The sequence below is a fragment of the Acinonyx jubatus genome, chromosome C1, assembly GCF_027475565.1.
Source record: "Acinonyx jubatus isolate Ajub_Pintada_27869175 chromosome C1, VMU_Ajub_asm_v1.0, whole genome shotgun sequence".
NCBI classification, from domain to species: Eukaryota; Metazoa; Chordata; class Mammalia; order Carnivora; family Felidae; genus Acinonyx; species Acinonyx jubatus.
Window position 1 is genome coordinate 8759069 of NC_069381.1, and position 23610 is coordinate 8782678.

At 50.4% G+C, this 23610-nt stretch overlaps 1 protein-coding gene and 1 long non-coding RNA gene across 2 annotated transcripts; both read left to right on the top strand.

The window, feature by feature from the left end:
- The first annotated feature begins 1617 nt into the window (after positions 1–1617).
- On the top strand, positions 1618–7571 carry LOC128311961 (uncharacterized). The gene is made up of 3 exons (XR_008290718.1): positions 1618–1746; positions 6646–6705; positions 7306–7571. It is a non-coding gene; the product is annotated as an uncharacterized LOC128311961 (long non-coding RNA).
- Positions 7572–8132: 561 nt separating this feature from the next.
- Positions 8133–23370, top strand: LOC128314169 (uncharacterized). Its single transcript, XM_053216114.1, has 4 exons — positions 8133–8152; positions 8590–9066; positions 22801–23005; positions 23308–23370. Exons 1-4 carry the CDS (start codon positions 8133–8135, stop codon positions 23368–23370), a joined length of 765 nt encoding a protein of 254 aa, XP_053072089.1.
- The last annotated feature ends 240 nt before the right edge of the window (positions 23371–23610 follow it).

The window sequence follows — 23610 nt, forward strand, 5'->3', positions numbered from 1 at the left end:
AAAAAAAACAACAAAAAAAACCCTGATGATTTAATGAGTCGAAGACGACATCAAAGGTTGCTTTAATTTGTATATCTTCGCTCGCTAGAAAAGTGGAATTTTTAAAGCGTGTCATTAATGTTCATTGTATTTCCCCTGTGTCCACTGTTTTGATGTTGTTGTTTGGTTATGCATATGTGTTTTATTCAGAGAAGCTCTTCTATAGTAGAAAGCCCTGACCGGAGGTGTCCTGAGTGACTCCTGCCCCTGTCTGGCTCTGTAAACATCATGGGTGGTCACTTCCACTGTTACTCACTTGTTTTTTTTTTTTAAACCCTCTTTTAAAAAATTTTTTAAAAATATTTATTTTTGACAGGGAGAGAGACAGAGTGTGAGCGGGGGAGGGGCAGAGAGAGAGGGAGACCCAGAATCCAGAGCAGGCTCCAGGCTCGGAGAGGTCAGCACAGAGCCCGATGTGGGGCTTGAACTCACGAATCCCAAGATCAAGTCGGATGCCCAGATGAAGACGGACGCTTAACCGACTGAGCCACCCAGGCATCCCATACCAGACTCTCTTTTCTTTTTTTGTTCTTATTTATCTTAAAAGAGAGAGAGAGAGCGTGTGTGCACACAACTGGGGAAAAGGCAGAGAGAGAGGGGAGGGAGAATCCCAAGCAGGCTCTGTGCCGATGTGGGACTCAAACCTGAGACTCATGAGATCAGGAGCCGAAATCAAGTCGGACGCTTAACTGACCGAACCACCCAGACAACACTTATAATCACTCACTTAAGTATTTAAATTGTTTAATGAAGTCCCAGCTCAAACATCCCAGGGCACTGGGCCCGGGCACCCAAAGGAGAGCCCGGAAGGGGGTCTCCCCGGGGTGGGTGCCCACTGCAGAAAGTTTCTCCAAGTAGAATCCAGGAGCACGAGGACAGTAGGGTGTGGCAGGAAGGGCAGCTGTGGAGTCCTGGTGGGAAACTGCTGGTGGGCCAGGAGATGAAGACGTTTCTGTAAGATGGGGGGGCCTTATACTTTGCAGGACAGAACGAGGTACAGATCCTGAGAGTCACTGGGCCATTCTGGGCTCAGCGAGAACAACTGGCCATCTTTAATCACAGCACCTAGGACTGGCTGCCTGTTTCTTGGTTTCCAGGTCTGGGAAAAGATTACAAAGACAAGCAAATGAGTCCCTGACCAGCAGTCTCCCTGGTGGATGTGCAGTATATGTGTATGGAATGTACAATGAAAGGAGTAGAGAAGCCGTGGGTTGGAGAAGCACGGGAAGGGAAAATTACCCTCTGCAAATGAGAACTTAATCGGAACGAGGCTTGTATAGCTTCTTTCTCTTAGGTAAGAGTTCTAGCCTCTTCCTCTAGGCAGACGACGTTCAGGGGGGCAGGGAAATATTTGTGGATTGATAACCAAACGCTCTGTTCTCTGTCCATCAGTCCCTTCAACAGTCAGTCCATCTGCCTATCCAATCATCTGCCCTTGTGTGTGCCCATCCATCCACTCACCCACCCACACACCTGTCCATCCGTCCACCCAGCCACCCAGCCATCCAGCCAACCACCTATCCACCCATTGATCAACTCACCCACCCACCCATCCATTCATCTGTGGATTCATTTTTCAGCATATATTTCTTCATGGATGTTGGCTGTCTCTGCAGTCTTCTGACTCCAGCTGTCCCTTTGAAAAGAATCCCCAGGACAAGAGAGAAGGTCTGGGTTGATCTGTGTCAGAAGCAGGAACCTACTCAGGTCTGGCCCTTTCTTGGGGTGGGAGTGGGGTGGGACTTTTGCACCTGGGACCTCCCAATCTCCTGAGTCCCCCACCTCCAGAAGCAGGGGGTGGTGGGCAGGGTGTGTGTGGGGGGGTGATGTGGGAAACAAAGGCGGAAGGAAATGGTAGATAAAATAAAATTTCCTTCTGACCTGCAGCCAAGGTGCTGCTCTGTCTTCCCAGCGAGGCAAACTTGGTCCACACGCCAATACCCATTGTAGTCTAGAATGTGATGGGGGAGCAGGAGAGGGCAGAGCCTTTATGGCAGGCAGTGATCATAGCGATTTTGTTTCAGGGCTACCTTGAGTTGCTTTGATGCCAGGAACCTCTGACATATCCTGTGTGTGGGACACCACCCAGGACGCAGGGGAGGATTTTCTTGATAATGGGCCCTGTCTACTTTTCTAGGATCATGGGGGCATCTTCAGTCCCAAGGACTCTCCCTTGACACGCCTTTTAACCCACTGGAAACAATTCAGATTGCAAAGATTGAAGAAAGGACTGACCTCCTCTAACACTGCCTGGCTTCAGTAGGGGTCAACCAGTTAGACCTCTCCTGCAGAAAACTGGGCAAATGGATGGAAGTACCAGGCCTTCATGGCTGTAAATCAGGACCTGGACCTAAGGGCCTCTTGCAGAATGGTTTGGCCACTAATCAGGCCAACAAACCTCCTGCTCTATTGGATGATAATAGTCTAAATAGGTCTCCTCCAAATAAATCCAGGTTGCTGGAGGAAACACAGGCCATCCTTAATGAAGATGATACTGCCCCTCTCTCCCACTGTTCCTCCTCCTAATAGATGTGGGGGCTTCTCCCTCATATATTTCCTGGGCTCGTGGTTATAATCAGAGTCAACTGTCTCTGGTAAGTCTCCCTTCGACAGGGACTTTACGTAATATTCCCAAGTAGCTGCTGAAATTCCCTTTGTTTTGGGGAAGTTCCCCATTCTCCTGCCCCATGTGGACTGCATATTTCCACTTTGGTGGGAAAATCATGGTGTCTGCTCCTCTGTCTGAGTTGGCAAAGTTTAGAATCAGGAACCCTCTTTCTCTGCCCTTTGGTGTCACCCTGCCTCTTCTGCCTCCTCCTGTTTCTGCACCCCTGTGGGTGCGGCCTGCATAAGTGGTTCCCACAGAGTCCTCTGTGGTGCCTCCTCAGGTACCATCGGCTCCTCGTCCCGCCCTTGTTGTTGAGGAGTGAGGAGCACCCAACCAGAACTTGCTCCGCCCCCTTCAGAGTTCCCCACTAGTGTCCCAGGTAAAACACTGACGGTGGGGAGCAAATTGACTTTTAAGTGGACACAGGTGGAACATATTCAGTACTTAAGCTAATTTAAGTTTGTTGGTTTAATTAAAATAGGCATGTATTTAGAGTTATCAGCATTCAATATGAGAATGTATTCTACCTACGTTTATTGAAGGTCGAATAAGATAATTGTCTCTGTTGCAATTTGTTAGCAAAAAGTTGACTTAAAATGATGGTTAATTCTGTGTCAAAGTTTTCATGGGTAATTGTTAAGATAGCTTTCAAAGTCTTTGGTAACTTGAAACTTCAAAGCTTTGCATGATAAATGGGATTAAATCCATTGGACATCTAGGTCTTTTCCAAATAGGCTGGGCACTGAAGCATTGATTTCTGAACATAAATGTGTGTTTTTGGTTTCTTCTTATTGCAGAGAAGCTAAGGATACTTGGGTCTGATGGTAAACATTTTTTTGTTTATTTATTTATTTTGATAGATAGAAGGTGGGGAAGGGGCAGAGAAAAACAGAGAGAGGGAGAGAGAGAATCCCAAGCAGGCTCTGCACTGTCAGCACAGAGTCAGACTCCGGGCTTGATCTCTTGAACCGTGAGATCATGACCTGAGTTGAAATCAAGAGTTGGACGCCCAATGGACTGAGCCACCCAGTTGCCCCAGTAAACCTTTGTGCTTAAATGTATTCATAAATTTGCCATCTAAAGAATTCTGGTGTAACAAACCATTCATAATGGGTTACTGCTCAGTTTTCACTGGAGACTAAAGTTTGCAAGCGTTAAAAGTGCTGCTAATTGTAATTAGATGGAAATTAAGGAAGCAACTCCAAATTTAAAAAAAAAAAGGATTTTTCTCTTTTGTCTTCCTGGAAAACTAATTTCTATGCTCTTTCTTTATCAGGTCTTTGATTACTTAAAGTTAAAACCTCTCAATATAAAAGGAGCTCAGTGGGGTTTTTTTGTTTTGTTTTTAACGTTTATTTACTTATTTTGAGAGAGACAGAGAGAAGCAGAGGCAGAAAGGCAGGAGAGAATCCCAAGCAGGCTCCACAATGTCAGTGCAGAACCCCTCTTGGGGTTCAAACCCACAAACCATGAGATCATGACCTGAGCTGAAATCAAGAGTCAGAAGCTTAACCAAGTCACCCAGGCACCCCAGAGCTAAGTTTTCCTAGCAACTGTATAATCCTACATATTTGCTTTTGGAATTCTTTTATTGTCACCTTGGTTAAATAAATAATTAAGTTTTGTAATGATCTCTAATCCTCTAATCCACTTTAGGAAGTCCTTTATAGCTTTCTACGTTTTTTTTTTTTTAATTTTTAATGTTTATTTATTTTTGAGAGAGAGAGAGAGACCGAGTGTGAGTGGGGGAGGGGCAGAGAGAGAGAGAGAGAGAGGGAGACACAGAATCCAAACAGGCTCCAGGATCTGAGCTGTCAGCACAGAGTCCAATGGGGGCTGGAACAGCGAGATCATGACCTGAGCTGAAGTCGGATGCTTAACCGACTGAGCCACCCAGATGCCCCGTAGCTTTCTAAGTTTTTAACAAACTTCTCAAGATTTAAGTTGTAAATGAAGTCTTTTTGACCAAGTAGATGTTTTTATTTGGTATGTTAAGTTACTCCGGGAGCACTGTCAAACAAATGGTAAGTCATATAATAGTAAGTTGTAGGTTATGTTTGGGTAAATGCTATAACTATTCTAGAGATAATATGCAATTCATAAAGTCTTAATATGTTTTGGTAATAAGATTGTCATGTGATATTGTGATTATCGAAGTGTTTTGTGTTACAGAAATAAATGGATTTCCTTGTCAACTGCATCAGAATGAACTCTCATATCAGATTAACAATGTCCATTCCTGACATTTTGTCATTAATAGTTAATTGTTCTGATTCTCTTACAAAAAAACTAGTTTCATCTTTAAGGAGATTTATAAAAAGGACTTTTAGGGGGCACCTGTGTGGCTCAGTCGGTTAAGTGTCTGACTCTTGGTTTAGGCTCAGGTCAGGATCTCACGGTTCATGAATTCAAGCCCTGAGTTGGGCTCTGCGCTGACAGCACGGAGCCTGCTTGGGATTCTCTCTCTCTCTCTCTCTCTCTCTCTCTCTCTCTCTGTCCTTCCCCTGTGCTCCCTCTCTCTCTCTTTTGAATAAATCAACTTAAAAAAAATAAAAAGGACCTTTAGGACAAATACATGTATTTGACATCTTTAAAATCATAAAACTGAAATAGATTAAGAATTTCTAGAACTAAAAAGCTGCATTCAGGCGGTCTGGGTGCTCAGTCTGTTAAGCATCCGACTCTTGATTTTGGCTCAAATCATGATCTCACAGTTTGCGAGTTGAAGCCCCGTGTCGGGCTCTCTGCTATCAGCACGGAGCCCACTTTGGATCCTCTGTCCCCCTCTCTCTCTGCCCTGCCCTTGTGCTTGCTCTCTCTCTCAAAAATACATACACATTTCGGGGTGCCTGGGTGTCTCAGTCAGTTAAGCATCCTACTTAGGCTCAGGTCATGACCTAGTGAGTTCGAGCCCCACATCAGGCTCTCTGCTGTCAGCACCGAGCCCACTTCAGATCCTCTGTCCCCCTTCCTCCCCCACTCATGCTCTCTTTCTCTAAAAAATAAATACACATTAAAAATTTTTTTTAAATAAATATATGTTCAAAAAAAAAGCTGCTTTCAAACTAAACAAAACTTAGTAATGATGAAGGAGCGTAAGGCAAGTTGATAATCCACAAATGCCTTCCCGGCTTTGGTGGGATACATGTGACATTCCCCAGGGCATTCCTGGCTGCTTCAAAGCTAAAAAAGGAGAAAAACAAATGGTTTACTGATAGAGATCACAGTCATGCAGGATATGAGTCTCCGTCAGTTTATAAATGTCTGCAATTTTATCAATAGCCTAACCTCCAGAGACCCATAGATTCAGCTTCCTGGAGCCCTAACATCACGGTCCCCTCCATAGAGATGTGGGGAATAAAAGCAAGAAGGAAATGGCAGATAAAATTCAATTTCCTTGTAACCTGCAGTCCACTGACAAATACCTGAGGCGGGGGAGTATGACATTTCTCCGGGAACTCCCTCCTGCCTTAATGTTCATGCTTTGCTGGAGGGAAAAACAACCTTAGCCTGACAACAGCTAGACCTCCAGTGTCTTTGGAGTCCTCTGTAGCATATACAAGTCCTTTTGCAATCTTATCTTTTTTTTTTTTTTTTTTTAGTGTTTTAAATTATTTTTATTTATTTTTGAGACACAGAGACAGAGAACCAGCGGGGGAGGGGCAGAGAGAGAGAGGGAGACACAGAATCTGAAGCAGGCTCCAGGCTCTGAGCTGTCCGCACAGAGCCCGTCGTGGGGGCTCGAACTCACGAACCGTGAGATCATGACCTGAGCCGAAGTTGGTCGCTTAACCAGCTGAGCCACCCAGGCACCCCTGGAACGTCATATTTGAGAGCGACATGCATAGACTCAGATATGAGTAGACAGTTTTAAGGAACTAGGATCGACTTTATGATGCATAAAGCCATAAAGCCCCTTGGAAATGTTGGTCTGATACCTTGCTTACAGAGTTCCCAGCAGCCTTCCCATTTGAGTAAAGACTGTCACTTCCTTGCAGGTGCAGGAACCTCAGGATATCTTGGGGACCTTGTGAAGAGGAATTCCCCCAAATCTACAGGTATTGCAGGCGAGTCTCCTGGCAAGTACTTGGCTTGGTGTCTGGCCTTGGAGAGGCCACTAAACGCTCAATCTAGACACTCCTTTTGAAAAAGTTCCAGCAAAGCAAACTTTAAAAGATCTATATGCTCAATCACTATTCTTGCTTAGTTTATGTAAATAATTAGGCCACGTCTGTTAAAATTAGACTTGTTTGCTAAATGAATAGATCCTGAATTCTTCTGATTTCCTCAGATATTTGGCTATGACTCTCCAAACCAAGGTTTCCAAACTTTTTCCAAAAAGCTTTTTCTCACTGTAGACATACCAATAGATGGAGACTATAATGCTTTATTAAGTTATTCCCTTGAGGCCAGGTTAATTCATACGTTTCTAAATAAATATACTGTCCATATCCTTCCTGAACCCGAGCTGATAGTGCTAGAAACCCATCCCATATAATCTGGTTTATCTCACGGATTGAAAGTCTAATAAAGCAGGGGATTTAGCTCCAAAATGGAAGGGCCCCCGCCAGGTCCTATTATGTACTCCCACTGCAGTAAAAGTAGGACGTTCCTCATGGGCTCACATATCAGGAATTAAACCTGTTCCTTCCCCACAGGAATCTAGGACGCCAGCTGACACGCTTTCTTATTCCTGTGAACCTGTGGGTGACCTCCAATTTCTCTTCAAGCAACGATGAAGAACTGGAGGAAAATTCTGATTAACCGTCAAAGGCCATTTTTATTGGGCTTCTTCTCACAGTGACATTAACCACATTTTGTTGTCTTTTCCCGTGTCTCTCTGCCTGGTGCCAAGATTCCTTCGCCGCCATAACTTCCAGCTGACAGATGTTCCTTTCTACTGAATGAGGTTCATATACATGTTGTCCCCCTTGGATTGGCTGCCTCTGCCTTTGGTAACTCATATATAAATATATATAAAATGGTCAGGTGGAGAATTAATACATATATAATAATAATACATATTTATAGTTATATATATAATTATATATATATCATGGTCAGGTGGGGAATTAATGCATATATATAATAATTATATATATTTATAATTATATATACATAATGGTCAGGTGGGGAATTAATATATATGATAATTATATATATATTATATATATAATGGTCAGGTGGGGAATTAATACATAATAATTATATATATTATATATAATTATATAATTATATATCTAATGGTCAGGTGGGGAATTAATATATATTATATATAATATATATAAATATTAATATATAATATATATACTATATATGTGTGTGTATATATATATATATATAAAATATATTATGTATTGTAATTCCCCACCTGACCATTGTTTACCTATAGGTTGGGACAGCACGCCACCCCTACTCAGCAGGAAGAAGTTACAGAAGAAAAGAAAGACCTTCCACCCTCAGCGACCTTAAATTAAGGGTCAAAATGGTTCCGGGGACAATGATGTGGGGAACAAAGGCCGAAGGAAATAGCAGTTAAAATTAAATTTCCTTATAACCTGCAGCCCATTGACAAATACTTGAGGCAGACAGAGTAAAACATTCCTCCAGGAACTTCCTCTGGTCTTAAGGTAAATGCTTTGCTAGAGGGAAAAACGGCCTTAGCTAGGTCTCAGGGATCCTGTGAGTCTTCTTCAAGCATAAGAAAGTCCTTTTGGAAACCTGCCCCTGCCTTTCCCGCCCCCAGCTCCCAAGTTTATCATCACTCACTCCTCGCAATCCCAGGGGCGGCTGTTTCTGCCCAGGGTCCTGTCCCCAATAAGATCACCTTTTGGCATCAAAGACGTCTCAAGAATTCTCTCTCGGCCCTCCGCTAAGGACGCCCCCCCCCCCCCCCTCCAAAACCACATCCCCCTGGGGCAGCTGCCTTCCCGGCCCCTCAGCCCCGCTGGGCCAGGCAGCAAACTCCCTGGAGCTGGGGGACCACGCCTTCTGTCCAATAGCGGCAGGTCTTTCAAACAGCCCGAGGCGAGCCTGGCTGGTCCTGAGTCATCTCTGCACGTGTTTGTCCGCGCTTACTTTGCTGCCGGTAGCGTTCCTGGAAACAGTTCGGGGTACACCTCGGGATGCTGGAGGAAGTTAAGAGCTAAGGCAGAACGGTCGGAGAAAGCAGTCACTTTTGAAGTGACTTTGCAGCTGTGGCTGGTGCCAGCGGGGTGCGCCGGGGGAAGTGGGCTGGCGCCCGAGGTCCACGCAGGTGCGGCTCCGGGGCCCCGGCACCGCACGTGGGCGCAGCGCGCTTCCCAGGCCGCCTGGGTGGGCACCTCCCTGGCCAGCTCAGCCTTCCGCCCGCCGGGATGCGCCCCCTCCGCGCTGTGCTGGGACTGCTGCTCCTGGGGGTGCTGGGAGCCTTCCCGCAGGTAAGCGGTCCGGTGGTCCCGAGTCCCCTCTTTGCCGCCACTGCCCAGAGCCCCTGGGAGCGTGGGCAGCGTGGGGGGCGGGGGAGGCCAGGGAGTCTCCTCCCCTCATTAGCGCCCAGCTGGGGTGAGGGGGCACAGGTGACAAGGAGGGGGGCCGCAATGTGCAAGTATTCACAGGTGGCAGGTGGGCCGGCTGATGGGGGCCCCTCCTCTCCCCGCCCGGGGCGGAATGCTGGGATTATTCATTCCGTCGACGGCAACTGAGCGGTGGGGGGCTGCCTGCAGGAGGTAGGCTGTTTGTGGGTGGGGGTCCTGGGCAGGCCAGCTGGGGCCTCCATGACCAGAAGAAGTCGGTGTTGGGGCTCTCCCTGTTACTTGCCCCTGGTCCCTGAAACGGTTGGCTTGGGGGAGTGGAGTGTGGGTGCGAGGCAGGGCTGAGGGTGCCAGACAGGCCAGACTAGTATCCCCCCCCCCACCCTGTCTGGATTCCTTGCCCTGGAGCACGTGGTAGGTGTCCGCCCCTGGAGAAAGGTCAGTGGTGGGGCTGACGTCTGTTGTAGGAAAACCCCCGAAGCAAACGTGGGGACTACGTTAGGAAAACTGTGCACTTACCAGAGGCCAGCACTGAGCTAGGCATGGGGTGGGGAGAGAGCTCAGGTTAACCAGAGGTGGTCTATCATGCCAGCGCCCAAGCGGCGGGTCTGAAGAGGAGAGACAGGCCTGTGGCTGACCATAATACCCGGGTGGAACACAGTAGGTGTTGGTGAGGGCCCGCCCAATCTTGGTACCAAGGACAAAAGTGGGAACAGCAGTCTACTGAGGGAGGGGCAGGCCCACCCCCTTTAATCCTATAGGAAGGGTCCCTCCAGTGTGGAGGTCAGTCCTATTCATCCCAACCTCAGGAGCCGGGAGCAGGGGAAGAGGGTAGAGGGGTGGGCTTCAGGCAGGAGGAGGAAGAGTTTAGGTAGAAAGGGGGGCCAGCAAATGCCTCCCACCCCGCCCCAGTCTTCAATGGGACTGTATGAGACCACCCCCCAACAGAGGGCAGAGGGGGCAGCTGATGCCCTGGCTAGAGAACCCTCCTGGCCCTTCAAGTCCTTTGCTGGTGACCTGGGGGAGGGTGTGAGTTTGGGGTGCCAAAGTCTTGGGGAGATAAAGGGAAAGAAGGAATGTGAGGCAGGACTTGGGGGCTTTGCTAGTGTTTGGTGGCTGGAACTCCTATGCTTCCTTTCTATAGCGAGAAATCCCTGTTTAGATGAAAAACAAAAAAGGATGCATTTAATGACACAGGGATATATGAATATATCCTCAGTGCAGAAAGTACAGATAAAGCTAAATCTTTGGACCTCGCCTCTTCTTGATTCCTTTGGAGGTGTAACTGCCGTTATGGCCCTGATGTTTCCTTGGCCGACCTTGATAAACGCGTGTCCATATTTTATTAGTGTTGTAGAAGTAGGTGGGGTTTTCCATGTACTCTGCAGAGTGTACCATCCTTCATTTGGCTGTTACTGTCTGCACTAGGTCTTGGGGATACTGCCTCAGCGAGCCCCTGTTTATCCTTTAAAATGCTGTCTACTGTTCTACCAAATGGGGGGTTCCATTGTTTTACTTGTTTATGTCCCCGATGGGTGGGTGATGAGGTTCCTCCCACTGTTTTTTGTTTGTTTGCTATTGCAACGTATAGCCCCACAGCCCCGTATGGATGCTTCTGGGAACGCGTATTCTGCTTTCCCAGAGAAGAAGCTGAGAAGAGAATGTAGAGGTTGCTGGGTGAAAACGCATTCAGATTACAAGACGCCACTGAATTGCCTTCCAAGGTGGCTGGACAATTTACCCCCCACCAGTAGTACATGAGTATCGACTTCCCCACATCCTAACCGACCTTTGATCTTATCAGAGTTTTTATTTTTGTCAACGTGACCGGTGTAAAGGGCCATATCCTTGTTGTCTTAATTTGCATTTCCCGCCTACTAGAGAGACTGAGTGACTGTTGTGGGCTAAGACACTGGGTCATTTCTTGGCAGGAATCGGGCTCCCTGTGGGGGCGGGGGCTGCCAGCTCCTCCTGGGACACCCTTCGACTCAACCAAGCTTTCTTCTGCCTCTGCTGTCCCAGTAGAGTTTTAGGAATTCATTATTTTTTTAAAATTTTTTTATTCATTTTTGAGAAAGAGAGAGACAGAACGTTAGTTGGGGAGGGGCAGAGAGAGAGGGAGACACAGAATCCGAAGCGGGCTCCAGGCTCTGAGCTGTCAGCACAGAGCCCAACATGGGGCTCGAACCCACAAACTGTGAGATCATGACCTGAGCTGAAGTCGGACGCTTAACCCACTGAGCCACCCAGGCGCCCCTAGGAAGTCATTGCTCAAAAAAAAAAAAAAAAAAAAAAGAAAGAAAAAAAAAATCCCAAGTCAAGGGTTGCATTTTAAATCTTTTTTCTCACCGTCTGATTTGAGACTCCATCATTTTGTGGTTGACACCCGAGATGAGAATGCTTTCTTTCTTGCTGTGTGTCACCTTCTGAGAAAGAGATTTGGCTTCTGATGCCTGATACCATAGTCTCCCCAAGAGTGGTTTTTGTAATGTGACCCACGATTGCTCTGATGTGACTCCGGAGAAGAATTCATTGCCCTAATGCCTCCCCCTCCCCTTCAGCCTCCATCCTTCGCACCCCGGTGGTGGCGGCCACGCAGGGACGCCCAGGGTCTTTCCACGAGCTCTTGCAGCCTTCACATTCCCATCCTGGGCTTCCAGCGCTGAAGTTACAACACAACTCCCTCCCACACCCACTCCCTCCCGTTCCACCTCCTTTTCCCTCCAGCCAGATGTAGACCTTTGAGGCTCCCACTGGTCACGGTTCTTGTTTGCTGGCGTGGCTGATAAGCTCTGTGTGTCTCTCTTCTCACCAGGCTTTCCAGAGCTGGGCTGGTGACCCCGTGGAGTGGAGTGCTGATCAGTGGGTTTTAGGTACCGGCAGATGGAGAGGAGAGAGTTTCCGGTTTTGTTTGGGAAAGGGGACTTTTCCGGGGCCGCTCAAACGGGCAGTTTATGCACCAGGAGGAAGGGACCTGGAGGGCAGGGGGTGCCGGATGTGAAGAGCGGGCAGCGGGGAGCTTTGGGTTGGTCTTACTCAGGGCCTCCCCTCCCTCAGAGAGAGGCTGGGGCAGCCAGGAGAGCACAGTGGGGTTTGAGAGGGGCCATTAGTCAGCTTGAGAGCAGTCAGTGCTGGAAGAAGGGCAGCGTTTACTGTAAGTTTCTGACTGTGCTCTCACTCATATCTGACCTAGACTTGTTTCTTGAGTTGATTGTGATTCATCCTTAAGCTCAAATGCACCTTCCTCAACACCGCTTTCACCTCGGGAACATCATCAGAAGGAAAACGGGGCTGAGGGATGTGTGTGTCAGGGCCTGGGGAGCCCCGGAAACTTGGGGGTCCTTGGCACAGATAGGTAGGTTAGGCCAGCCGGGGCCGGCATGACCTCATGGTCTGTCTGGGGTCATGGTCCCCGTTTCCCAGACAAAGAAGCAGAGGCTCCGAGGCAGAGGAGGGCCTTGTCCACAGTCCCAACACTGGTCAGGGGTTGAACAGGACCACCGTGCCAGACCCTAGGGACAGAATGTCAAAAAAGGCACCTTAAGCGAGACAGTTCTCTAACATCTCTCTCTCTCTCTCTCTCTCTCTCTCTCTCCTGCCACCTCCCCCAAGGGGCCCTTGGGGTGGAGGTAGGAAGATTTCAGTCCCAAATCTTTGCTGCCTCTGGTTGAAAACTGCTGGTATCCTCAGTGGCCTCGCTGGTGGGAAGGGACTTTTATATGTCACCCAGTTCAATTGCTTATTGACTTCTTCAGTCTTCAGGGACATGCATCTGAATACTTCATTCATTCATTCATTCATTCATTCATAAAATCATAAAGCTGCTCTGTGCCTGGCATGTGCTGAGTGTTGTGTAAAGGTAAGCCATTATTAAGCTCCTGTTGTATGCTAGGTATGGTGAATGCAGGATGAAGGTGAACCAGTCCTTGCCCTTGAGGATTGTGAGAAGAGGGACACGGAGGCGAGTGACCGGCGCTATGTAGAACTCTGTCCCCCACCAGCGGGATCCCACAAAGGGCCTGCCCTCTCCTCCACCTGGGTTGGTGGGGGACAGCTTTTGGAGTGGGGGAGATGAGATGGCCAGGCTGTAGAGTGAGTGACAAGAAGCTGTGTACCATGGATGGTGCCAACGTCCTCACCAAGGGCCGGGTGGAATAGCACGTCAGCGAGGGTGTGTGTGCAGGCCCGGCGCGCGGAAGCTCCATCATTAACTTCCACGCAAGGTCTCTGAGCCTCCAAAAGCTACATGCCTGACACGCTTCCTGCACCGGGGGAGTGCACGCTTTGCTGAAAAGGTTCCAATCGCCCAGGACCATGAAACCCCTAAACCAAATCTTCGCCTTCCTGCTCAGAATGTGTGTGTCCACCGCTGCTGTGTCAGAAGAGGGAGGCCAAGAGTTGGGTCTTGGGGAGGCTGGGAACCTGGCTTCCCTCTCGTGCAGGCTGGGATGGAGGTGGTCGAGGAAGCAAGCCGGCCCCTCTAGCTGGGGGAGGAACTCAAGGCACCTCGGAGGGCAAAAGCCCAAGTACCACTGGGTACTTCTTTTTTTTTTTTTTTTTTAACGTTTATTTATTTTTGAGACAGAGAGAGACAGAGCATGAACGGGGGAGGGGCAGAGAGAGAGGGAGACACAGAATCGGAAGCAGGCTCCAGGCTCCGAGCCATCAGCCCAGAGCCCGACACGGGGCTCGAACCTGCGGACCGCGAGATCGTGACCCGAGCTGAAGTCGGACGCCTAACCGACTGAGCCACCCAGGCGCCCCATTGGGTACTTCTTTAATGCCATTAAACTTTCCCTGGCAGCTGCTGGTGTCCCTCGGTGGCTGCCGCTGGGACTGGTGGTCCAGGGCTGGCAGATTTTATCCCATCTGAGGTATAGCTGAGTGTGAGGCCCAAGGACTTGCTGCAGCCCCAGAACTTTCGGGATGACTGTAATCCAAACAGTTGGCTCAGGCAGCCGCCCCGGGTTTCTCTAGGGGTGGGGGAGGGGCTTCGGTGAGAAGTGAGGAGTCGCAGATTTTGAACTCCAGGCCAGACCCTGACAAGGTTGACTTCGTGGCCTCCATCCCATCCGTTTCCTCACCTATGAGTGGCTCTGTAACCTTAAGTGGCTCCCCATGGCCAAAGGCAACATTTCCAAAAGTCACTTCCAGAGAATGAATAGGAGTTGCATGAAGAGAGGGTTTTATGGCCAACTCAGGGTGGGAAACCATTTGTGTCTCTCTCCCCAAGCTTTTCTGTGGCGAGTTAGAGAGCAAGCAGGCACATTAAAGGCCCTACGATTTAAAATGCAAACCTCTCCAGTGGAATCCAGGGGCTGGGTGGTGGGTTGTATTTTGTTTTTGCTGGCCACACTTGGACATCGGGTAGTATTGGCATTGGATGGAACGGTGTGTGGGAAATGACAAGAAAGTGCAGACTGTGTGGCCCTGAGTCCTGAGCCTTTTCTCCTTCTGTAAACTGCTGAGCCCACCCCCCCACCCCCTGCCCGCCATGGCTCTGTTCTTTCCTGCTTCCGCATCCTTCACTTCTGCAGGGCTTCCTGCCAGGGATGCTCCCCCCTCGTTTCCTCCTGTCAAGATCTCACCCTCCTTCAAGAACAGGGAAGTGCTCCTCGTCCAAGAAGCCTGCGCGACTACCCTGGGCTAGTTTTTTCCCCTCCTTACCGTGTGACACTTGCATCATTCTGCTTTGGTTTGGTCATCCGTGTGCTCTTCTGATCTTGTCTCTGAGCTTCTCCCACAGTCATTCTCTCCAGAGATTGCTGTTCAGTGTCTCCCGTGTGCCCGTCGTGGGAGCTACGTTCGTGAGCTGGAACCATCTGGAACTGGCTTTCGTGTGGCCCCTAACACCTAACCCAGCGCCTGATTCCTGCTGGGCCTTCGAGGAATGCTTGGTGGCAGGGGGGACTTGGTGGAGGGGGGTGGGGTACTCGGCTTTATTCTTTGCCTTTTTGGCTGGGGCCCTGGTTTAGCTCCCTGTTGTGGCTGTCATTACCATTTAGGGGCTCAGAACAACACAAAGGGTTATCTGTGGTTCTTAAATCCCAAATGTCACCGGGCTGGAATCAAGGTGTGGGCAGGCCTGCCTTCCTCTCTGGAGGCTCCAGGACAAAACCCACCTCCTTCCTTTTCCAGCTGCTGGAGGCGCAGGCTCTCTGACCCCGCCGCGTCCGAGCTTTCTCGGACTCTGACCCTTCTGCCCTTTCAAGGACACTTGTGATGACGCTGTACTCACCCGGATAATCCAGGACCATCTCCCCATGTCAAGGTCACTGATTAGCAACCTCAACTCCCCTCTGCCACATAAGGTGACCTAGTTCTAGGTTCTGGGGATCAGGACGGGGATGCCTTTGGAGGGGCATTGTTCGGCCGACCACGGCCCCCTTCTCTTCTTCTTCTGCCTCACCGGGAAGATTCTCTGGGAGAATGGCTCCTATTCTTGTCAACTCCATCTCAGAAAAGGTGCTCACCTATTCCTCGTGTTCCCTCCTGCCAGGGGTGCCAGACTGCCTCCTCTGTGGCTGTATCTGTGTCTTACTGCCTTTGAGCCTTGTCTCCAGCCACGGGGCCAGGCCACACACAGCCATGCACCCTCCCCCTCAACAACCTGGAGGCCTGTGTGCAGACCCGCACACAGGTGTGGGAGCTGCAAGGGATGTGGCCCGTGGGCAGGGACAGACTTCATGTCTGTACATGTGTGGAAGGTTAGGCAGGAGCATGACTTCAATTTTAGCTGGGCTCTTGGCCTGGAGCTCCAGTCTGCCCTGTGGGTGGACAGTGGGGCTCAGAAGCCCCCAGGACTAGGAGAAGACAAAACCCAGTCTGGTGGCAGAATAGCCTCGTGGTTACTTACAAGCAGGACTTTTATCAGCAGAATTATAGTCCCTTAAAATGTCTGCATCATGACCCCTGGAACCTTATGGAAAAAGGAGACTTTGTACATGTGATTAAGAGTCCAGACCTTGAGGCGGGGAGATTAGCCTGGATTATCCAGGTGGTCCCACTGTCCTCACATGCATCCTTAAAAGAATCTTCCTGGGGCGCCCGGGTGGCTCAGTTGGTTAAGCGTCTGACTTCGGCTCAGGTCACGATCTCGCGGTTCGTGAGTTCGGACCCTGTGTCGGGCTCTGTGTGGACAGCCCGGAGCCTGGAGCCTGCTTCAGATTCTGTGTCTCCCTCTCTCTCTGTTCCTCCCCCGCTCACACTGTGTCTCAAAAATAAGTAAACATTAAAAAAAAATATTTTTTAAAGCAGAATCTCCCCTGGCTGTGTCAGGGAAGGGTGATGTGGAAGAAGAGGGAGATGGGATGGAAGGATCTGCCCCAGCAGTATGGGCTTTGCAGAAGGGGGAAGGGGGCTGGCGGAGTTGGAGGAGTCAAGCAGTGCAGTCCAGGGAACACAACGGTCTCTAGAAGATGCCCTTCGTTGATGGGCAGCAAAGAGATGGGGCCTCAGTCTTCACCACAAGGAAATGGGTTCTCCCCCATAGCCTCCAGCAAGGATGCAGTCCTGCCCGCACCTTGATTTTAGCCTGCTGAGACCTGACCTGAATGGGGATGTAAAGGGAGGGGGGGGGGGGGTTCCCCGAGGATGCGGCAATGCATGAGTGAGGTCAGAAGGATGGGTGGGGGTGTGCTGGGCAAGGGGAATGGGGTGGTCAAGGGATGCACAGGCCAGCTGGGGCTCCTGGGCTATTGTCCACACTATGGGCTTCACTCACAGTTGAGTCGGAACCCTTCTGAGTGTCTTTCAGCAAGGTGGAGGGAGGATACCAGGTCTGCGTTTCGAAAAGATCCCTCTGGCCTCTGCACTGTGAGTGGGGCATGGGGAACGAGGTTGATGCAAGGAGGGCCTTGGACACCCTTGGGGGGTGGTGAGGAGGCGCTGGTGAATTTGAGGGTAGCACTGGAGGTTAAGCAGGCAGGACCAGTAACAGAGCGTTGTGGATAAGAGCCTGCGCAGGATGATTCGGGCCAAATCCTGGCTCTAACGTTGCCCAGCTGTGTGATTTTAGGCGCGTTTCTTAATCTCGCTGTGCCTCAGTTTCCCCAGCTGGTAGTCGGTGGGGCTTGGGGTTCTGCGTTTTTAGCAGGCTGCCGAGGGGTGCCAGTGCTCCTGGCCCAGGCACCTCACCTTGAGTAATAGAGGTGGGGGTCCCCTGGGGTGGGGGTGGGGTGCACCCCCCCAGCTCTCCCTGGCTCTGACCCCTTTGGGTATTTTGCATTTGACCTGACTCCTCCAACCGCACCCCCCCTCCAGTCTCCAGCTTGGTCCCTGCAGGTGAGACGCCCCTCCTGTTCCCCTCTGCGGCTGAAACCAGGTGGGGCTTTTTGAAAGTGAAATTTACCAGGTTTTGCAGGGAAAACCAAACCAGCCTGAAAATAGGCAGGTTTAGAAATGGGAAGGTTTCGGGCCACCCTCTTTTTATCTTAATGCCTCCAAGGTCGGGCCGCCACAGGCCTCGGGTTGCACAGCTCGTTACCCTGTGGACACCTCGCTCTGCCTCCACCCTGCTGGGGAACCCCACCCAAAAGCCCCCCTTCCAGTCCCCGGGCTTCCCCCTCCCACTCTCCCCTTTCTGACGCCCCTTCTCTGCCAAGGCCAGGGCCAGTTCCCCAGGGGCGGCAGGAACTGATGGGCCATCCGGGGTCTGGGCCCATGGCCGGCGGGGATTGGTGGGGCCCCAGTGTTCGGAGGGTCAGCCTTCTCGGGGCTGCGTTGTGCTGAGGTAAATGACCTGTGTGAATGGGGAGTGGTGCAGGGCAACAGGGGACATGGGGGCAGGTGGGGAGATGGCAGGAGGAGGAGAGTGACGAGCAGGCCCAGAGGTGAGGGCTGTGCAAGCTTTGGGAGATCACAGTGTTGCCGAGGTGAAGCCCAGGACCCCAGATGCCAGCTCTCTCTAGTTTATGAGCTGGGTATACCCTGGGAAGGTGCGGTTGTCTCCCCTACTGGAGGGACAGCTCCTGAGGGTGTTTGGGGGCCCCGTCGGCTCTCTGGTGCTCCGTGGGCACTGGATGTACTCACGGAGTGGTCTGGAGTCAGCTGACCTGGACCCAGATCCTGCCCTGCCACAAGGTGCCGCCTTGGGCAGCTCGTTCTCCTCTCTGAGACTAGTTTTCACGGTAGGAGGGTCTCACAAGGGCTGCTGGGTTCAATTACTGCTGTTACTTCTACCACACATGTGCACCGCACTGGCCCCATTTTCTGGGCACTTGCAGAGTCATGACATCATAGGCAAGAAAATTCCCCTAGTGTTTCTGCCAGAGACGGCCAGCCACAGCTGCCTGGGGCATCTGCGGTGGATGCTGGGGCTGGCCCTGAGCTGTGCCCCTACCTGGGCTCCGCCTATGCCCCTTTCCCCGTAAGCCCCCCAAGGGAACCCCGCCACCACGACCTCGACTTCTCTCATTGCATCCTGGCTGAGGTCCCACCGACCTTGTGGACCGCGAGAGGGCAGCGCCCCCTGGCGGCGGCAGCCATGGATTTACACAGGTTTATCGCTGAAAATTGTTGCCATCTGTTTCCCGGGCACCTATTATTGACACGTGTGGTTTTGTACAATTGCTTTATTTCTCTCTGACGATGTATGCTCCTCCCCCTCCCCCTCCCCCTCCCCCTCCCCCTCCTCCTCCCCCTCCCCCTCCTCCTCCCCCTCCTCCTCCTCCTCCTCTTCTTCTCCTTCCTTTTCCTCTTCCTCTCCTTCGCCTCCTCCTCCTCCTCCTTCTTCCTATTTCCATTTTCTTTTGCTAAACCATTAGCAAGTTCGTTGCAGACATTTTGAATTTTTACCCCTAAATATTTCAGCAGGTTCTTCTACAACAAGGACACCTCTTAGATAAACAGGTTATAAGATTCAGGCTTTCAACACTGATAGGACAGAATCAGATACAAAGTACGTATTCAAATGTCATCAGCAATCTCAATATTCTCATTCATAGCCCCACCCAGATTCAGAATCCAATGCAGACATTGCATTCAGCCACCATGTCTCATTAGTCTCCCTATTCTGGAACATTCCACAACTCTTCTTTGTCTTTCATGCAAAGAGTCCAGGCCAGTTGTTTTATAGAAAGTCCCTCAGTTTGGGTTTATCTGATGTATCCTCATGATTTGATTCAGATTATGGAGTTTTGTTAGAAAGACCACGAATGTGGCAGGATATCCTTCTCAGCACAATAGACTGTTTTTCTTTTATAGATGGGCAGCCTGTGGGCCAGAGAGGGGAAGAGAACTGGGGATATGGTGAAGCTCAGATATCATCTGTGCGTTTAGTTGCTGTGTGACCTCGGGTGGGTGACTGCACCTCTCTGAGCTGCAGTGTCCCCATCTGTAACATGGGGTGATGATGGGTGACTGGGAGTAGGGGGGCAGTGATATGCAATACCATGGGTTCCCTATTCCCTTCCACTGACCCGGGATTGGCAGGAAGTGAAGAAGAAGAATTCAGGCTCCCTTCAGCTGTCCCCCCCAGACCCTGGAAACAGAGCAGGGGCTGGACCTACATCTCCTCCAGAGTCCATAGTTATCAATGAGATGAACAGGCAGCCAGGAGGGAAAAACCCAGGCCAGAGACCCAGAATTCTCCCCACACTCAGCAGGCCTAGCAGGCCTGAACCCTCGCACCCGACTCCACCCCACCTGTAGGCTTCCAGGCTCACTGGGTGAAATGCTGTGGGTCAGACCGGGGTTGTCCTGGCAAGTCTCTCTTCCTAGAGAGGCTCCCAGGAGCTCCCCACTCTCCTTGAGAAGAATGGGATCCTGCTGGAGGGAGGAGGCTGGGTGTGGGTGGGTGAAAGAGGGTCCTCAAGGCCTGGGGCTCTGGATTAAATGAGAAAGGAGGCACACAAGTGCCATGTGACTAGTGTTGCACAAACGTCACATTACATTTGTTATTTCCCATGTACATGGCGACGTTTCAGATGTGCAAAAAAAAGAAACAAGGAAAATGTAATCGATGCTCCGTGTGTCCACTGTCCTGCCACACTGGCCTCCTCCTGCTCTCTGACCACAAAGGAAATATTTCTTAGTTTTCACTGTTCCCTTGGCTGGACAAGAGAGTAGGGAAGCCCTGAGGCCAGCCAGGCCTCTCCCCCTGTGGCTTCTGCTCCCCCCGCCGCCCCAATCCAAGAAAGCCCTTTCATCCTCATCCATCAGGCCAGATGGCAGGCACCATCTGGGAGGCTGCAGATACAGAGGTGGGACACAGCTCCCTCCTTCCCTCTCCCCTCTCCCTCCCACCTCCCTTCCTGAAGTCTAGAAACCTGGTTTCTGCCCTGCTTTCATTCTACCAGGACAAAGTTCCTCCCCCAGGATGTCAGCAGAGAATTTCCTCTTGGGCCCCTTCTAACAAAGGGGCTTAACTTTCAAAGAGCCCTGGAAACCTACGGGGAACTTGTTAAAAATGCATGTTCCAGAAAAAAGCGAGTCTTGACCTCTACTTCACACCATGCGCCAAAATGAAACCTATGTATGGCAGGTTAAGCGATAGCATCTAGTGGATAATGTGGGAGAGCATCTGTATGACAGCAGGCTGGCAAGTATTTCTTACATAGGACATTAACCGTGAAAGAAAAGACTGATAAATTGTTCCTCATTAAAACTAAGAACTTCTGGGGGCGGTGACTCGATCTCAGAGTTGTGAGTTTGAGCCCCACTCTGGGTGTAGAGATTACTTAAAATTTTTTTAATGTTTATTTATTTTTGGGAGAGAGAGCGAGAGAGAGCACGCATGAGCAGGGGAGGGGCAGAGAGAGAGGAGACAGAGGATCCAAAGCAGGTTCTGCACTGACAGCAGAGAGCCTGATGTGGGGTTTGAACTCATGAACCGTGAAATCATGACCTGAGCCGAAGTCAGATGCTTAACCCACGGAGCCACCCAGTGCCCTGGGTGTAGAGATTACTTAAAAATAAAAATCTTAAAAAGATCAAAAAACAAAACTAAGAACTTTTGTTCATCAAAACTCTCCCTTAAGAAATTGAAAGGCAATGGGGCACCTGGGTGGCTCAGTCGGTTAAACGGCCGACTTTGGCTAAGGTCATGATCTCACGGTCCGTGAGTTTGAGCCCCGCATCGGGCTCTGTGCTGACAGCTCAGAGCCTGGAGCCTGTTTCAGATTCTGTGTCTCCCTCTCTCTGACCCTCCCCTGTACATGCTCTGTCTCTCCCTGTCTCAAAAATAAATAAAAACGTTAAAAAAAATTAAAAAAAAAAAAGAAATTGAAAGGCAAGCCATAGAATTGGGAGAAGATATTTCCCAATACCAAAGGGCCTGTATCCAGAGTATATAAAGATTTCCCACCCATCAGTAAGAAAGGTCAGACAATCTAATTTTTTAATGTTTATTTATTTTTGAGAGGAGAGAGAGAGAGTGCGAGGAGAGAGGGGCAGAGTGAAGGAGAGAGAATCCCAAGTAAGCTCCACACCGTCAGTGCAGAGCCCCATGTGGGGCTCGAACTCAAGAACCTCGAGATCATGACCTGAGCCGAAATCAAGAGTCAGACGCTTAACCGACCAAGCCACCCCGATAGCCCAACGGTAATACCAAATGTTGACAAGAATGTAGAGTGACTGCAACACTTCTAAACTATAGTGAAGTGTCGGTCCAGTTTGGAAAACCGTATGAAGAGTCTATCAAGGCTGAGCATACATTACAACCCAGCAATTGTGCCCCCTACGTATATATCCAATAGAAATGCATACATTTGTGCACCGAGATACATGTATAGGAATGCTCCTAGTGGAATTTTTCATAACAATCAAAAGTGGAAACAACCCCAAGGGCCATCAAGAGTAGAATGGATCAGTACATTGTGCATGTTCACGCGATGTAGTACTACAAAGCAATGAACCTGAATGAATGGCCGCCATCTGCAACAATGTGGGTGAGTCTCACAATATGATGTTGAGTTAAAGAAGCCAGTTGCAAGAGAACAGAAATGATTCTATCCTACGTCAAGCTCCAAAGGTGACCAAACAAATCAATGGCGTAGGAGCTGGGTTAGCGGGCACCTTTTGTGTGTAGTGCATGGGAGAGGCCTGAGGGAGGGTGCTGGGGTGTTGCCCATGTCCTGTGGCTTGAGCTGGGTGCTGACTGCAAGACGTGTTCACACTGTAAAAATTCAGTGGGTATGCATCTGAGGTCTGTGCACGTTTCTGTGTAAGCGTGTGAGACTTCAGAAAACAAATTTCCTAGAAATCTGTATTGCCGGGTCCATGCCAGAGGCCAGGTAGGAGGCAACTGAATTAATTAATGCTGGGGAGAGAGGATGGGGACTGGGACCAGGTGGAGGAGGTGAGGACATTGGTCCAAAGGGGCAGAGAGAGAGAGAGAGAGAGGGAAAGAGTTTGCTGCTGGGTTGAATGTGAGCATGAGAAGAGCGAGTCAGGGGAGACCCCAGGTTTGGGGCTGAGTTATGGAAGGCTGGAGTTGCCATCACCCGCCCCCCCAGCTGGGGTGCATTTGAGGCAGATGTGAAATCGGTTATTTCTGTCCCGATTGCCTTCTAAAACTTGAGGCTGTGTCTCAGGCCTGGCCTTGACGATGAGTGGAGACCAGGCCTCCTGGGACCTGAGGGGCAGGAGAGAGGATGCGTGTCTGGGACCGGCCCGGTCTCACCAATTTATCCCGTCCTCCAGGATCGAGTTCCGAGGGACGTCTATGCTGGAGACCCTGGCCACCATCACAAAACTGCCGGTAGGTGCTGTTACTGCTGCCCCGTGGGTGAGTGGGGGTACTGGGGACAAGGGGGGATTTTTGTCCTCAAGTTATAAAATTCCAGGGGGAATTGGCGAGTGGCAAGATGGGAGCCCACATTGCCCTGTTGGCTATAGGTTCCTGAAGGCCAGCCCTCTGAGTTTTTGTTTTTAGTTACTAGCTGCCCCTTATGAACTATGAACTTATACCATGCATGCACTGGCCTGAGACCTTCACATGCGTTGCATGACCTCATAAGATCCCCACAAGCATCCTTTATCATTCCTACTTTGCAGACGAGGCTGTTAGGGGTGCTATAAGATAAGGTAACTGGCCCAAGGTCACAGAGCTGGGGAATGGTGGAGCTGGCTGGGGCTGAAGCCAGGGTTCCGTGACCCCAGAACCTGGGCTCTCGACACCCCCTGGCCGCCCCTCATTTCTGGGCCTAGAAGCCCTTTGTGGTCCTCATGTTTTTCAGCCCAGAATGTGTGTTTATCCCCCGGGCCCCCTGAACTGTAGATCTCTCTGGAACCAGGCTCCCTGCTCAGAGCACATTTCTGGAAGGCTCACCCTCCCTCAGCACAGTGATCGGCTCTGAGTAGATCATCAGCCTGCCCATCCCCACTCTTCGGGTGATGCTTAGGCCCGAAGACGTGAGCCAGCAGAACAGGGTCGGGAGGCACCGCCAGGCGCTGTGGGTGTTATCGCAAGTTCCCAAGGCACATCCAGGGGCCTTCGTGGGGCGGGGCGTG

Excerpts from the sequence above, each read along its gene's own strand:
- LOC128314169 (XM_053216114.1), top strand. The coding sequence starts at position 8,133 with ATGGTTCCGGGGACAATGAT. Across the intron at positions 8,153-8,589 it reads ATGGTTCCGGGGACAATGAT|CCCCGCTGGGCCAGGCAGCA; the intron begins GTGGGGAACAAA and ends CCGGCCCCTCAG. Across the intron at positions 23,006-23,307 it reads TTGGCTATAGGTTCCTGAAG|AAGCCCTTTGTGGTCCTCAT; the intron begins GCCAGCCCTCTG and ends TTCTGGGCCTAG.